This window comes from Sylvia atricapilla, chromosome 4 (assembly GCF_009819655.1).
Source record: "Sylvia atricapilla isolate bSylAtr1 chromosome 4, bSylAtr1.pri, whole genome shotgun sequence".
Classification (NCBI taxonomy): domain Eukaryota; kingdom Metazoa; phylum Chordata; class Aves; order Passeriformes; family Sylviidae; genus Sylvia; species Sylvia atricapilla.
In genome coordinates this window covers 31,745,472-31,758,731 of record NC_089143.1, presented here as the reverse complement: position 1 = coordinate 31,758,731, position 13,260 = coordinate 31,745,472, and the positions used below count along the sequence as shown (strand labels likewise).

Genomic DNA, 13,260 nt, shown 5'->3' with positions numbered 1-13,260 from the left:
ATTCTCCCTACAAAAAACCCAGCTATTTTCGCTGCGACAGCGTCGCGATCTGTCGCGACAGGAGCCGGCAGAGCCAGGAGCTGTTGAGTCAGCCCCCCTCCCCTCCCTTACCCGGCCGGACGCGTGCCTCCTGCCCTGGGCCATGCTGCCGCGCTCCAGAGATTCCCGATTTGCAGCCAGCAGCTCTCCCAGCTCACGGCTGGCAGCATCCAGCGGCGCTTCCCAGCGTCCCGGCCGATCCCAGCATCCCCGCGCCCCCCTCCCCTCTCCCCCGAGGCTCTGCCGGGCGGTACAAGAGGGAGGGAAACCCTTTTCTGGGCGAGGATGCTCCGAGGGAGGGATACAGAGAATTCCAGCGCTGCCTATGGAGCCACTCTGCGCCAGTGCCGCTCCAGACTTGTCACGGCGCCGGCGGCTCGCTGGGTCCTAAAGCTCCCCGAGCCGGAGGAGGCACCGGGCCACCGGCACGGTCACACTCCGGGGCCTCCTCCGGCGCGCCCTGTGGTGGCCACCAGGCAGGGACACCCCAAATTCCTCCTGCACGGCGCCCGCCGTGACCCCAGCTAAGGTTTACCCCACTTGCTCTTCTCCTTCGTGGAGAATTTTGAGGGAAAACAACGCCCTGGAGCGGGGTTTGTCCCAAATCCCCGGGAGCAGCACCTGTGTGGGTAGATGGAGCCGAAGGGGTTAATTAGGGGCGGCTGGAATGACCACTAATTGTCCTGCTCCTGGCTGTGACAGGTGACACTGTGTGCCATTGTTCCTGGCTGAGCTGACAGATCCCAAATTAAAGCCCTCACCCCTCTTTTCTGGCACAGTTCCCGGTGCTAATCAGGCTAACGAGGAGATTTGGGAGCCACCAGGATTGGCCACTGCCCCACATTCCAAGCCCGGGATCCCAACAGCATGGAATATCCCGAGTTGGAACAGACCCACAGGATCACGAATCCAACTCCTTCCCTGCACAGGGCAATCACAACAATCCCACCTTGTCCCTGAAACACTCCTGGAGCTCTGGCAGCCTTGGGAATGCTCCTCAAGGAGCTTTAACAAGGCACAACTGGGATAAACAACACAAAACCCAGCTAGAAACTGGGAATTTCTCACTGGGACCACTAGGAACTCAATCAGAGTCACCTCAGGTATCTGCTGGTGATTGGTGCTCCAGCTGCTTCCCCTCTCTGTGCTCGTTTAAAGGAAACTTCACACGCACACAATCCACACAAAATTCTCCAAAAAGCTACAAAGAGGACGAGCTCCTTCCTTTCAGCTTCAGATTCTAAACCAGTTGAGAAGATTTAGAAAATCTGGATTACTTTATCCATAGAAGGAGAAACCTCCTGCGGCACTGGAAGCTCACCATGCTTCCCTGCCAGAATCTGTGAGCAATTATCACCTGTGTCACCTATTTATAGCCTCATGGAATGGTTTGGGTGAGAAAAGACCTTAAATCCCAACAATTCTACCCCCTGCCATGGGCAGAGACACCTTCCACTATCCCAGGCTGCTCCAAGCCCTGTCCAACCTGGCCTTGGACACTTCCAGGGATCCAGGGGCAGGCCACACACAGAGAAGGATTTCTTCCTAATTCCTAAATTCTAAAGGATTTCTCCTCTTCCTCTCCTCTGGGATCCTGGCTGATCCCAGAGCCAGGGAGCAGAACAAGAGCCATGGACACTTGGAAGGTGCTCAGTCCATGGAGCAACAGTGGGGGTTGTGTTCCAAGGAGAGGCTGGAATGCCAAGAGGGAACTCAAAATTCAAGAAAGCTTCCTCTAAGTGCAAGGAAAACCGGCAAACAGCCATGGAATTTCAGTAGGAATTCAGATGGGAGGAAGGGTGAGCATGGGAAGAGCATCTCCTCACTGCTCTTCCCACAGTGAATAGCAGGGACAAACCCAAAACCAGGAAAATACCAGGGAATACATGGAAAACCAGGAAAATACCAGGGAATACCAGACAGGCTTCGCTCCCAGGTGGAGCAGAAGTTGTTAATTTAAAAAGAAAATTACAAACATCACATGAGTTCTTCTCCTCTGCTTCAGTCGGAGTTTTCTATGTTAAACTGAAGCACAAGGGATTTTTTTTCCTCCCACACCAACACAATTTCACAGGATCACGGGATAGTTTGGGATAGGGAGGGTTATCAAAGCCCACCCACTGCCACCCCTGCCACGGACAGAGACACCTTCCACTGTTCTGGGTGGCTCCAAGTTCCCTCCAACCTGGCCTGGAACATTTCCAGGGATCCAGGAGCAGCCACAGCTTCTTTGGGAAACCTGTGTTGAAAATCATGGAATAGAATTGTGGAATCCTTTAAGCTGGAAAAGCCTTTTCAAATCATGGATGTCCCATTGGCACCTCCCAGGATATCCCATTTCTCAACTCAACAAAATCACAGGAACCACTCACCATCTCATGGTTTATTTACAGCTTGGATTTGGGATGAAAATGAACCCCTGAGGAAAAGAATCCTGGAAAATCCTGAGCTGGGAAAGACCCATGAGGATTCTGAGCTTAAACAAGAAGAAGCTGAGGTGGGACAGGAGTTTTGTCAGTGCCTGAATTAAGGGGATATGAGAATTTTGGTAATTAAAGCTCTGTGAGATGATCCAGAGCCCTCTGGGAACACCACAACCTCCAACAGGGCTTTGGCTACTCCACCCTCACGACAACCTATGGATTTGGGGCTGAACCTGCTCTGTACAAAGGGGAACAATCCAAATTTTCCCCCAAACTCAGGCACTGCCACATCGGGATGAACTGCTGCTCTAGCTGAAAAAATCCCCAGGATAAACAAACCTTCCTGGGCCTTCCAGGAACTCCAACATCCCCTTTTCCAGGGAAACACACCCAAAATCAGATTAAACCTCTGAAATAAGTTTCCTAATGCACTGAGCAGGGATGGGACAGGCACAGGGGACCCCTGGACACTGGGACAGACACTGGGATGGGGCAGCCCAGAGCATCCTCAGGGTCGCACCTGGCTGGGGCTGAAGTGATCCTCACTCTCCTGGGAGGAAGAACCCAGAGTCACAGAGCTCCAGGGACTCCCAGTGCCACCCATTCCACCTCTAGGGATTCCCAGTGCCACCCATGCCACATCTCAGGCTATGGATCCCCCCACAAAGCAGCCCAGCCATCACTCTGCAGGATCCACACTCTGCAGGATTTCCTGCTGCCCAAACTCTCTGTCTAATTCATCATCACAGAGAAAAGATGACCAGAAATATCCCCCCTCAATCTCCAGGCTTTTCCCTGGGATCTGGGATTCACGCCAGCCCCCTGCTGAGCAGCTGGAACACCCCCAGCTCAGGGAGCATAAGGAGGAGGGAGATGAAAAACTTTTAGAAATTCCCACTGTTGATCCAGCAGAAGCAAAATTCCACCTTACTGTATTTTGATTTATTTTATACACTAATTTCCCAGTGAAATTTATTCACAAAGCTGATTTTGGGGTTGGGAGCAGCTTGAGTTTGTCAGGAAACTGAGTTCAGGGAGAGAAATCCTAAACTAGCATTTAGGGTTTGGTCTTTAATGAGTAAAAATAAATCCAGAGCAGAGGCTTTTAAGGCTTTTTAAATCCTGCTCCAAGCCCTGAACACTATCGGGAGACCCCAAAAGTCCCCCTATGGAAGGGAATCTGAATCCTGGAGTCTTGGAATGGTTTGGATTGGAAGGGACCTCAAAGCTCATCCAGTGCTTCCCCCTGTCATAGCAGGGACACCTTCCACTGTCCCAGGGTGCTCCAAACCCCGTCCAACAAGGCCTTGGGCACTGCCAGGGATCCAGGGGCAGCCACAGCAAACCTGGGAATTCCACTCCAGGACCTCCCCACCCTCACAGCCAGGAATTCCTTCCCAGTATTTCACCCCAGTCTCCCCTTTCCCAGTGGAAAACCATTCCCTGTGTCCGGTCCCAAGTCCCCCTCTGCAGAGCTTGACCAGTTCCCCCCCCAAATTAGGGACATCCTCCACCCCAAATTAGGTCACCCAGCCAGGTCACCTGGGAATGATGCAAACTGGTGGGAGGTGGACAGGGTGTCACCCACTGGGATCTCACACCAATTCCCATGGAATTATGGAATGGTTTAGGGCGAAAACTCCTCAGAGATCATTGAGTCCAACCATTCCCCCAGCTCTGCCAAGGCCACCAGTGTCCATGTCCCCAAGTACCATATCCACAATGTCTTAAATTCCCCCAGGGATGAGGAGTTATCCACTGCCAGGGCTGGACAACCCTTTCCACGAAGAAAATTTCCCACTATCCAACCTGAACCTGGCACAACTCGAGGCCGTTCCCTGCCAGCAGAACCCGACCTTTCCCGACTCCACCCTCCCGTCAGGGGAATTCTGCAGAACCAAAAGGTCCCTCCCAATCCCCCATTCCCCCCCCCCAGTGCCTCTCCCTCGGGACCTCATTCCAGGTGCGGAGGATGGCGGCGCTAGGACCCGGCGCTGGAGCCTGCGCCCTGCACGGCTGCACCGCGGCACCGCAGCCCCCGCAGCCCCCTCCTTCCCACCCCCGACCCCGCGGGATCATCCCGGCGCATTCCCTGGCATCGATGCTCCTCCGTAGCCACAGCAACGCCCGGACAACGCCGAGGATGCAGCGGGAGGTCAGTGTGGATTTTCAGCTCATTCCCATCTCCGACACCCCGCGGGATTTGCCCTGATTCCAACTGGGATCGTTCCCGGGAAAAGCTGATTTAACCGAGCTCGGTCCTCGGGGAATGGGTGCGACAGAGCTGCTCATTCCATGCGGGACTTTGCTCGAAATCCCTGGATTTCCACCCTCCCAAACCCCCTCGGATCTTGCTCTGAGCGATTCCCAGCTTTAAACTTTATTCCCTCATTCCTTATGGAATTCCTGACCAGCCCCTTCCCTCATAGAGCTGGTAAATGAGGGCACGGAGCAGGGGAGGAGAATATCCAGGGCTGCAAGTCATTCCATAATCCACAAACTCCAATCCATCAAAACCTCATTCCCTCCAAAAAAACCCCAATCCATCCAAACCCCAATCCCTGGAAAACCTAGGAGCAGAGCTCTCTGCACCATGCCAAGGGGACAATCCAGCCAGAGCAGTTCCCACATCCCTGCCACCCTCACCACCCCGTGCCCTTCCCTCTTTTCCATTCCTTAGGCATCTTCCTCTGGAAAACTCAGGAATGGGGCTGAAAACCTTCCCAAAATTTTGCTTCAGTTGTTCCTGGGTGGGATTTGAGGATCTGGAGGATCAGCACAACGTGACCCCTCCCTGGGACAACCCCAGAGCTGCCTACACTGAAATCCATCAAAATCCCTCCTGGTCCCCCTTAAATACACCAAAGGAATGGAATCCTTGTGTTTATTCCCAAAGCCACCACCCAGCTCCGCATTCGGGAATGGAGGGAGAAAGGAAAATCGTTCCAAGGTCACCTGCGCAGGTGACAAACACCCAGTACAGAACCTGCTGGAAGAGCTCCACATTCCAAGAATTCCCAATGAGAGCAGGAATTTTTAAAAACCAACACTGAAATCCAAAAACGCCGCATGAAATCGGGGCCAATCTGCAGTGGAACAGCCCAGGAACAGCCCTGGAAGGTCCCTCCTCACAGGAATTCAGGAATTCTCTGACCAGTCCAGAGTGAGAGATGGCACCACTGGAGCCACCAAGACCAACACACCTCACACAGGTAAATGGCTCTGCCTGCATTCCACCCCTTAGTTAATCATTATTAATTCATTAATTGACCCCGGTAATAAATAATTCGTATTGTGCTAATGAGGGCGGGTCATGCTCTGCCAGAATTCCCAGCACACAGAATCCCCTGATGGAGAATCTTGTGCTTTTCCTGGATCCAGGATCGGGAATATCCATGCCGCTTACCCTTAATGAGCTCCTCCCCAATTAGCCCGGGCATTAATTACCCCCCGGGCTGAGTCATTCCGGATCAAACCTTCCCAATCCCACACCGAAATCCCGAGGGGGAAACACCGCCCTCATCCCATCACTGAGCACTCCTCACACAGAACCCCTAAATCCCCCCAAACACCCCGAAATGCACCCCAAAACACACTTAAATCCCCGCAAATACTCCAAAAAGCCTCCCAAACACCCCTAAATTCCCCCAAACACCCTGAAATCCCCTTGCAAAAACCCCCCATCCCGAAATTCCCCCAAATACTCCGAAATGATCCCTCAACGCCCCATTGACCCCAAAACGCCCCCAAACACCCACATAAACCCCTAAATGCCCTAAACACTCAAACAACCCTAAATCCCCACCAAACACCCACACAGACACCTCCACACCGCCATAAACTGCTCAAAGACCCCGAACACACCCACAGACCCACCCCGTACACCAACCCCAACCCCAAAAACACCCCGATTAAAGACCCCTATAAACCCCTTTAGAGCCCCGTAAATGCCTCACACAAACGCCCCATCACCCCACAGAGCACGGACACCCCCACAGACCCCCAGAAATTCTTCACAGAGCCCCCAAACACTCCCCAAACCCCCTCAAATCGCTCACGCCTCCCACCGTAAACCCCTGAACCTTCTCGAACACCCCCGAATCTCCATCAACCCCTCAGACGGACCTTGACACCACCCCACGCCTACGTCCAAACCCCAACACCCCTTTAAACCCCCAAACCCCTCACACGCACCCTCAAACATCCCTTACACGCCCACATCCCCACAACGAAGCACGCTCAGCCTCCCACCAACACCGCGACACCTCCCTCTCTCTCCCCAGCCTCAAATTCACATTTTCCCCTCATTCCCAAGACTCTCCAGAAGCCCCCGACCCCCTCAGGCCTCCCCCGGTACCTCCGGCCCGGCAGCTCCCGGCACCGTCGACCCCGCCCGACAAAATGGCCCCCGCGGGCTGCCCCACGCCGTGCCTGACGCCCAGCGCGGCCGTACGGCCGCGCTGGGCGTCAGGCACGGCGTGGGGCAGCCCGCGGGGGCATTAAGGGCGGAAGGGGCTTCGCCCTTTGCGCATGCGCAATGGGCAAAGTGAAGCCAAGGGAAAGGGCGGGACGAGTTATGGCGGGGCCAGGCCCGGGGAGGAGGATGAGGAGGAAAAGGAGAGGGAGGAGGAAGCAGCGCGACGGGACGGGATCAATCGCGACGAGACGCGGCTGGGAGCCTTCGGTAAGTGTTGCCGATCTGACACGGCCCGCCGACAGCAAAAGGGGAGGGGGTGGTGGCAAGAGGGGGTTGCCATGGAAACGGAGTGGTTTATTCCCGCTTGTGGCATTGCTTGGGATTGGGACGTGGTCCTGGTGGTGATCTCGGGAATGGGGCAGAGGAGGGGCTGGGGAGAGGCGATCCACAAAGGGGGTGGCCGAGAGTCCCCCAGGGAGGGATCTTCAAGGACAGATCCCCACGGAGATGCTGCCTCCAGGAGGGGGCCCCAAGGAGGGGATCCCCAAAGCCGCCGATGGAAGGGAGGGAATCCCCTCTCTTGGAATTTCTCCGCCGGACCCGATCAGCTCTCTCCAGGAAGGGTCTGGCCCCGTTCCCCGGGATCCGCGCCTTCCCCGGGTGTCCCATCCCCGTGTCCCATCCCAGTGCTCCCAATCCCGTGTCCCGCTGCTCTCCCCGACAGTGCCTCGGTTGCCGTGCCCGGGTGACAGTGACAGTGACCGGGAGACACCGCCCTGCCCTGCCCTGCCCTTATTACTCACCACGCTCCCGTGTTCCAGAGTCCCTCCCGTTCCCTCCGTTGAGTGCCTGAGCTGCTTCCCGGAGGGACTTTTCTCAGTTCCCGGGGGTCTCCACCCGGCTCAGAAGATCTTTTTCTAACACCTGAGGGTTTTTCCCATTTCCCGGCGTTCTTTTCCCAGTCCACGAGGGTCTCCTCCTTTTCTACAGGGTCTTTTCCCGGTAGCTGAGGTTCTTTTCCCGGTCTTCGAGGTCCTCTTCCTTGTCCAGAAAGGGTCTTTTTCTCATCCCAGAGAGTATTTTCGTGATCCCGGGGATCTTTTCCCCATCCTAGGGGATCTTTTCCGGGTTCCCGGCTCCCTTTCTCCAGTTTCCAGCCTCTCTCCCCATCCCAGTTACCCTTCCCCACCCCACTGGCATTTTTTTCTGAAGGACTCAGGAATCGGGATTTGGTGTCGGGCTGGGGTTTTAATTATCCCACCAGGATTCATCCCCCTCGTTTCTTGCTGAATTCGAGGGACACCACAGCCAGCGCCACCGCCCCGGCGTTCCCTGTCCCGATTAACACCGGGATAACTCCCGGAGCCGAGGGATCCCGTCCCGAAGCCGCCGGTGCCCGCCAGGAGCTGCGGGTAAGGGTTGGGATGTCCCGGAGGAGTTTCCAGGGGCTGAGCCGCGGTACTCGGTGCCGGTTCAGCTCTGGATCGCGGCGGGATTCCCGCTGGGAATAAACTGAAACGAAAACCAGAACCGGCACCGGGTAGTTTCTAAGCCTTTTTGGGTGAAATTACCCCAAAATGAGGTCGGGCTGTGACGGGTGGCCGTGCCTCATCCTGTCTCTGAGTGTCCCATCCCCCCAGCACTGCCCGCAGTGGCTGTCCCTGACTGTATCTGTCCCCAGTCAATGCCCCAGCAGGTAATCCCTGACTGTCCTTGTCCCAGTCTCTGTCCCCAGGTGGTGCCCTGGTGGCTGTCACTGACGGTCCCTTTCCCCTTCCCTGACTGTCCCTGACTCAGGGGTGCCCTGGTGGTGGGCAGTGCCCACGGTGGCTGTCCCTGACTGTCCTTATCCCCTTCCAGGGATGCCCCAGCGGCGGGCAGTACCCAGGCTGACCACGCTGTGCCTGCAGAACCTGGCCCAGCACATGCAAAGCCTCTGGGCCAAGGACTACAGCGAAAACTACCTGGATGAGTACGAGTTCCGCTTCGTCGTGGGCCCTTTCAATGACCTGGGTGAGGTGTGGGGGATGCTTCAGGGCACCGGGACCCCCGTGGGGGCAGCTGGGGGTGCCAGGCCTCACTGACCCCCCCGTTTGCCCCCAGCTGGCGAACTGGTGCAGGAGCTGCTGGAGCTGCTGGGGACAAGCCGGCGGCTGTCACGTGCGGCACTGCACCTGCTGCTGCTGCCACACCTGCGCCAGCTCAGCCTGCGGCCCTGCCCCACGCTGGCCAACAACGCCCTGGGGCACCTCATCGTCACACGCTGCCAGGTGGGCAGAGAGGATGGGGAAATGGAGGTGCCCACCTGCTGTGAGGGTGGAAGAGTGTGGCAGGGTCTGTGAGAGTGGGTTGGGAGGGACATCTGTGGGATCGGGGGTGCCCACTCTCCATGGGGCATAGGGTGACAACACTCTGGAGAAGCAGGGCTGAGAGTGCAGGGGGAGTGAGGCTGGGTGCGAGCACCCTCTGAGGGGATGGGAGAGTGGGACAGGGGATACCCATCCTCTGTGGGGCCGGGGGTGCCCACCTTCCATGGGGCAGGGGGAATAGAGCTGGGGGTGCCCACCATCAGTGCGGCAGGGGGAGTAAGGCTGGGGATTCCACCCTCTGTGAGGCTGAGGGTGCCATGGCCCACGGGCCGAGGGATTGGGGCAGGGGGAGCCCTCTCTGAGTCTTGAGGTGCCCACTCTCTATGGGGCAGCGGGTGAGAGTGGCATCCGTGCCCCCCTGCCCACCCCATTGAGGGTCTCCCCTGTGTGGCTGCAGGGCCTGAGCGTGCTGGACCTGGGGGGCTGCGGGCGGCTCTCGCCCTCTGTGCTGGTGGACCTGGCCGAGGGACTGCCACGCCTGACCCGCCTGGGGCTGGCGCACACCCAGACCAACATCCAGGTGCTCTCGGCCGTGGGCTCCTGCTGCCACAACCTGAGGGAGCTCGACGTGTCCGGTTGCAAGAAGGTGACACCACGTGGCCTGCGGCACCTGGGCTATGACCCCCTGGCACAGACCCCAGGCTGCCCTGCGCTCCACGTCCTGCTGGCCCACGACCTGGAGCACACCGAGGATGGGGACATGGTGGCTGCTGTGGCCTTCCTGCTGCTGGCCCTGCCGTGCCTGGAGGTGCTGGCACACAGCGCCCTGATGGATGCACTGCAGCTGCTCCACTCCCAGCAGCTGGATGGGACCAAGGACTCCGAGGGTTTCCCCTCACTGGAGGAGCTGATGCGGAGCCGGGGGGCTGCACTGGAGGGACCCCCACTCATCCTGCCCCTGCAGCAGCTGGAGTACGTGGCAGAGGATGCCCTGGGCACTGTCCACGCCATGTGTCCCCAGGCCAAGGAGGTCAGCGTGTGGCTGGAGGACAGTCCCAGCCCCTCAGGGCTCCGGGAGCTGCTGGGCTGGAAGTGCCTGTCCCGGGTGACGCTGGGCTGCTCTGGGCTGCACGGCCGGCCGCTGGCAGAGGTTTTGCCCCTGGCACAGGGCCTGGGCGCCCGCCTGCACACGCTGACCCTGCACGGCTTCAGCTGGCAGGATCCACTCTCGCTGCCCACCCTGCTCGCCAGCTGCCCCGCCCTGCAGAGCTTCAGCGCTGTGCTGGAAGTGCCACCAGACCCCCAGAGCCAAGAGGAGCCCCCCGCCTCGTCACCACGCTGGGCCACCGACCTGCTGCCCCGCGGGCTGCACCAGCTCCAGAGCTTCTCGCTGATGCTGTCCGGGCCTGTGCCAGCCGCGCACCAGCCGGTGCTGGGCTCCACGCTGGCCTCGGTGCTGTGCAAGGCCCTGCAGCTGCAGACCCTGCGCCTGCTGTCCGTGCCCTTCCCGCTGGACTCGGTGCTGGAGTCGGCGCTGGCGGGGCCGGGGCTGCGGGAGCTGCGGTCGCTGTCGCTGGCCGAGAGCTGCGTGTCCGCGGGCGCCGTGTGGCAGCTGCTGGGCTCCGACGGGCCCCTGCGGCGCCTGGACCTGTCCCGCTGCCCCGACATCTACAGGCGCGACTACGACGGCTTCCTGCAGGCCGTCAGGAAGCAGCGGCTGGACCTGGACATCACCTGGGAGTAGCAGTGCGTGTGGCAGCGGGGGTTTTTAATAAAAGCCTCACAGTCACACCTGGCCGGCGCCGTGTTGTCCCCGCGGCAGCACAGGGTGGGTGCAGGAAGAGCAAAGCAACATCCGCGTCCCCTTTCCCGCCCTGCTGAGGGGTGACATCCCAGTGGCTCAGCCCTGCTCCGTGAGCCCCGTCAGCCGCTCCGATGCCTCCCAGAGCTTCCGTGCCAGCGCGGCGTCACGGGCGGCCGCCGAGGGCAGCGCCAGCCGGCAGCTGCTGTCGAAGTATTTCCCGGTGATGCCCGCGGCTTCCTCCGAGACGGCGCAGAAGATGGTGCTGGCAGCGCCCTGCTCGGCCGACTGCGGGGGACGGGGGTGAGGAGGGGTCTGTCAACCCCCACCCCACCCCGCTGCCCCTGAGACGGGCAGAGCCCGGTCCCGCTCACCTTCAGGAAGGGGCGGAGGAGGCTGAAGAGCGCCCGCACGGCCCAGCTGAAGTGGCGCATGATGCTGGTGCTCACCACGCCGGGGCTCAGCGCGTTGGCCGTCACCCCTGCCGGGCCGCACCGTCAGCAGGGTGGGGACCCCGGGGACCCCAAATCCCTCAGGGAGCAGCCCCCGGCCTGACCTCAGCCCGGGGCTCTGCCACCCTTGGGGGATCCCAGCGAGTCTCTAACCTGTGTCAGACCTCCCCGACCCCTGAGATCTGGCACAGGAGCACAGGGACTTGGGACAGGTGATGTCCCCAGAGTGCCACATGGTTTGGCTGAGCCCAGCACGGCCCAGCACCCACCTGTGCCCTGCAGGCGCCGTGCCAGCTCGGCGGTGAAGAGCACGTTCATCAGCTTTGTGCTGTTGTAGGCAGCATCATACCCGCCTGGGCTCCGCTGCCCCGTCAGGAACCCGCTGTCGGCCGTGCCCGCACTGTGCCGGAACGATGACACATTGACCACCCGGGCGGGTGCCGAGGCCTTCAGGAGGTCTGTGCAGAGCAGGGGGTGAGTGGGGAGGAGCCCCCAGAGTCCCCCCAAGTCCCCCCAACCCCCACACTCACCCAGGAGCAGGTTGGTGAGCAGGAATGGGCCCAGGTAGTTGGTGGTGAAGGTTTGCTCCAACCCCTCTGATGTGATGGCGAAGGGCAGCCCTGGAATGGGGTGGAAAGGAGGGTGAGGAGTGCCGTGGGGCATCAGGATGGGGTGCTGGACCCCTGTTAGGGCTGCGGGGCCTGGCCTGGCACGTACCAGTGACACCAGCATTGTTGACCAGCACGTCCAGCCGCGGCTCCTCGCGCAGAACAGCGCTGGCGAAGGCACGCACTGAGGCCAGCGAGCTGGTGTCCAGCAGCCGCAGCACCACTGCCGGGTTCCCAGTGGCCGCCCGGATCTCCTCCACGGCAGCCTGGCCTCGCTCACGGCTCCGGCACGCCAGGATGGTGCGGGCGTTCCGGCGAGCCAGGTCCATGGCCACGCACTTGCCGATGCCTGCAGAACATGGAGCGAGAGTGGCTGATTCCAGCCAGGTCACCCTGGTGAGGGGTCCCTGGGAGTCCCTGAGGGCTGTCCCCGTGTTTTGGGCAGCCCTTGCCACAGCCAAAACCACCCAGCAGGAAATGATGGGCACTGGAGTGGGAATGGAGCCCAGCACATGTGGGGCCACTCTGTCCCTGGGCACATGGGGACATCCCAATCCCAGCCTGTGGGTCCCCAGCAGTGGCAGCCCAACCACATACTTGGTAGTGGTACACAGGTGGGAGCAGTGACCCCATCCCTGGTGTGACATGGTGGCCGTGGTGGCTTTGTCTGTCAGTCATTAACAGGGCTGAGATGGAGTCCAGCCTCAAGAGGTGGGCAGGGGGCACCAGGAACACGCTGTGAGTGCCCAGGGACCGACCACCAGCTGCTTCTGCAGCCATCTGCACTCCCAAAGCAGGGACTGGGATCCTGGGCTGACAAAGGGACACCCACGTCCCCTGCGGCTCACCCCACAGCCATCACACTATCACCCTCATCCTCACACGTGTCCCTGCCACCCGTCCCTGCTCACCACTGTTGGCTCCGGTGACAATCACTGTCTTGCCAGTCAGGTCGGTGGGACACTTGCAGGGCTCCCAGGGGCTTCTACGCATGGCCCAGAGCAGCAGGGCCAGGAGTGAGAGCAGCAGGAGCCACCACGGGGGGCTCAGGGCCCCCAGCAGCTCCATGGCCAGGTGCGGGGTGAGGCTGGGGACAGAGGTCACAGCAGGACCTTTGCCCAGCCGGCAGCATACCACGACACTAGTCCCACTGCTCTGGCCAGATATCGTTATTTTCCACCCCAGTGTTCCGTTGTGATGTTGTGTAATAA

The 13,260-nt window shown here is 59.6% G+C and overlaps 3 protein-coding genes across 8 annotated transcripts in view; 1 reads left to right on the top strand and 2 right to left on the bottom strand.

The window, feature by feature from the left end:
* Positions 1-6,876, bottom strand: part of DCTN1 (dynactin subunit 1) — a 48,946-nt gene extending 42,070 nt beyond the window's left edge. For 4 of the 6 annotated variants that reach the window (XM_066317507.1, XM_066317508.1, XM_066317510.1 and 1 more), the window contains exon 1: positions 112-212. In XM_066317507.1, coding sequence (XP_066173604.1) covers positions 112-144 — 33 coding nt within the window. In that variant the 5' untranslated portion in view covers positions 145-212. Of the gene's footprint in view, positions 1-111; positions 213-6,819 lie in introns of those variants that run through there. The other 2 variants (XM_066317512.1, XM_066317513.1) reach the window with 2 other exon arrangements.
* Positions 6,877-6,992: 116 nt separating this feature from the next.
* Positions 6,993-10,979, top strand: LOC136360821 (uncharacterized). Its single transcript, XM_066318442.1, has 4 exons — positions 6,993-7,146; positions 8,740-8,892; positions 8,983-9,149; positions 9,646-10,979. Exons 1-4 carry the CDS (start codon positions 6,993-6,995, stop codon positions 10,930-10,932), a joined length of 1,761 nt encoding a protein of 586 aa, XP_066174539.1. The 3' UTR covers positions 10,933-10,979.
* LOC136360338 (retinol dehydrogenase 13-like) lies at positions 10,936-13,234 on the bottom strand. Its single transcript, XM_066317506.1, has 6 exons — positions 12,961-13,234; positions 12,159-12,398; positions 11,972-12,061; positions 11,711-11,899; positions 11,364-11,470; positions 10,936-11,277 (listed from the first exon to the last, which is right to left on the bottom strand). The coding sequence occupies exons 1-6, from the start codon at positions 13,115-13,117 to the stop codon at positions 11,089-11,091; spliced, it is 972 nt and encodes a 323-aa protein (XP_066173603.1). The 5' UTR covers positions 13,118-13,234; the 3' UTR covers positions 10,936-11,088.
* Between the last annotated feature and the right edge of the window lie 26 nt (positions 13,235-13,260).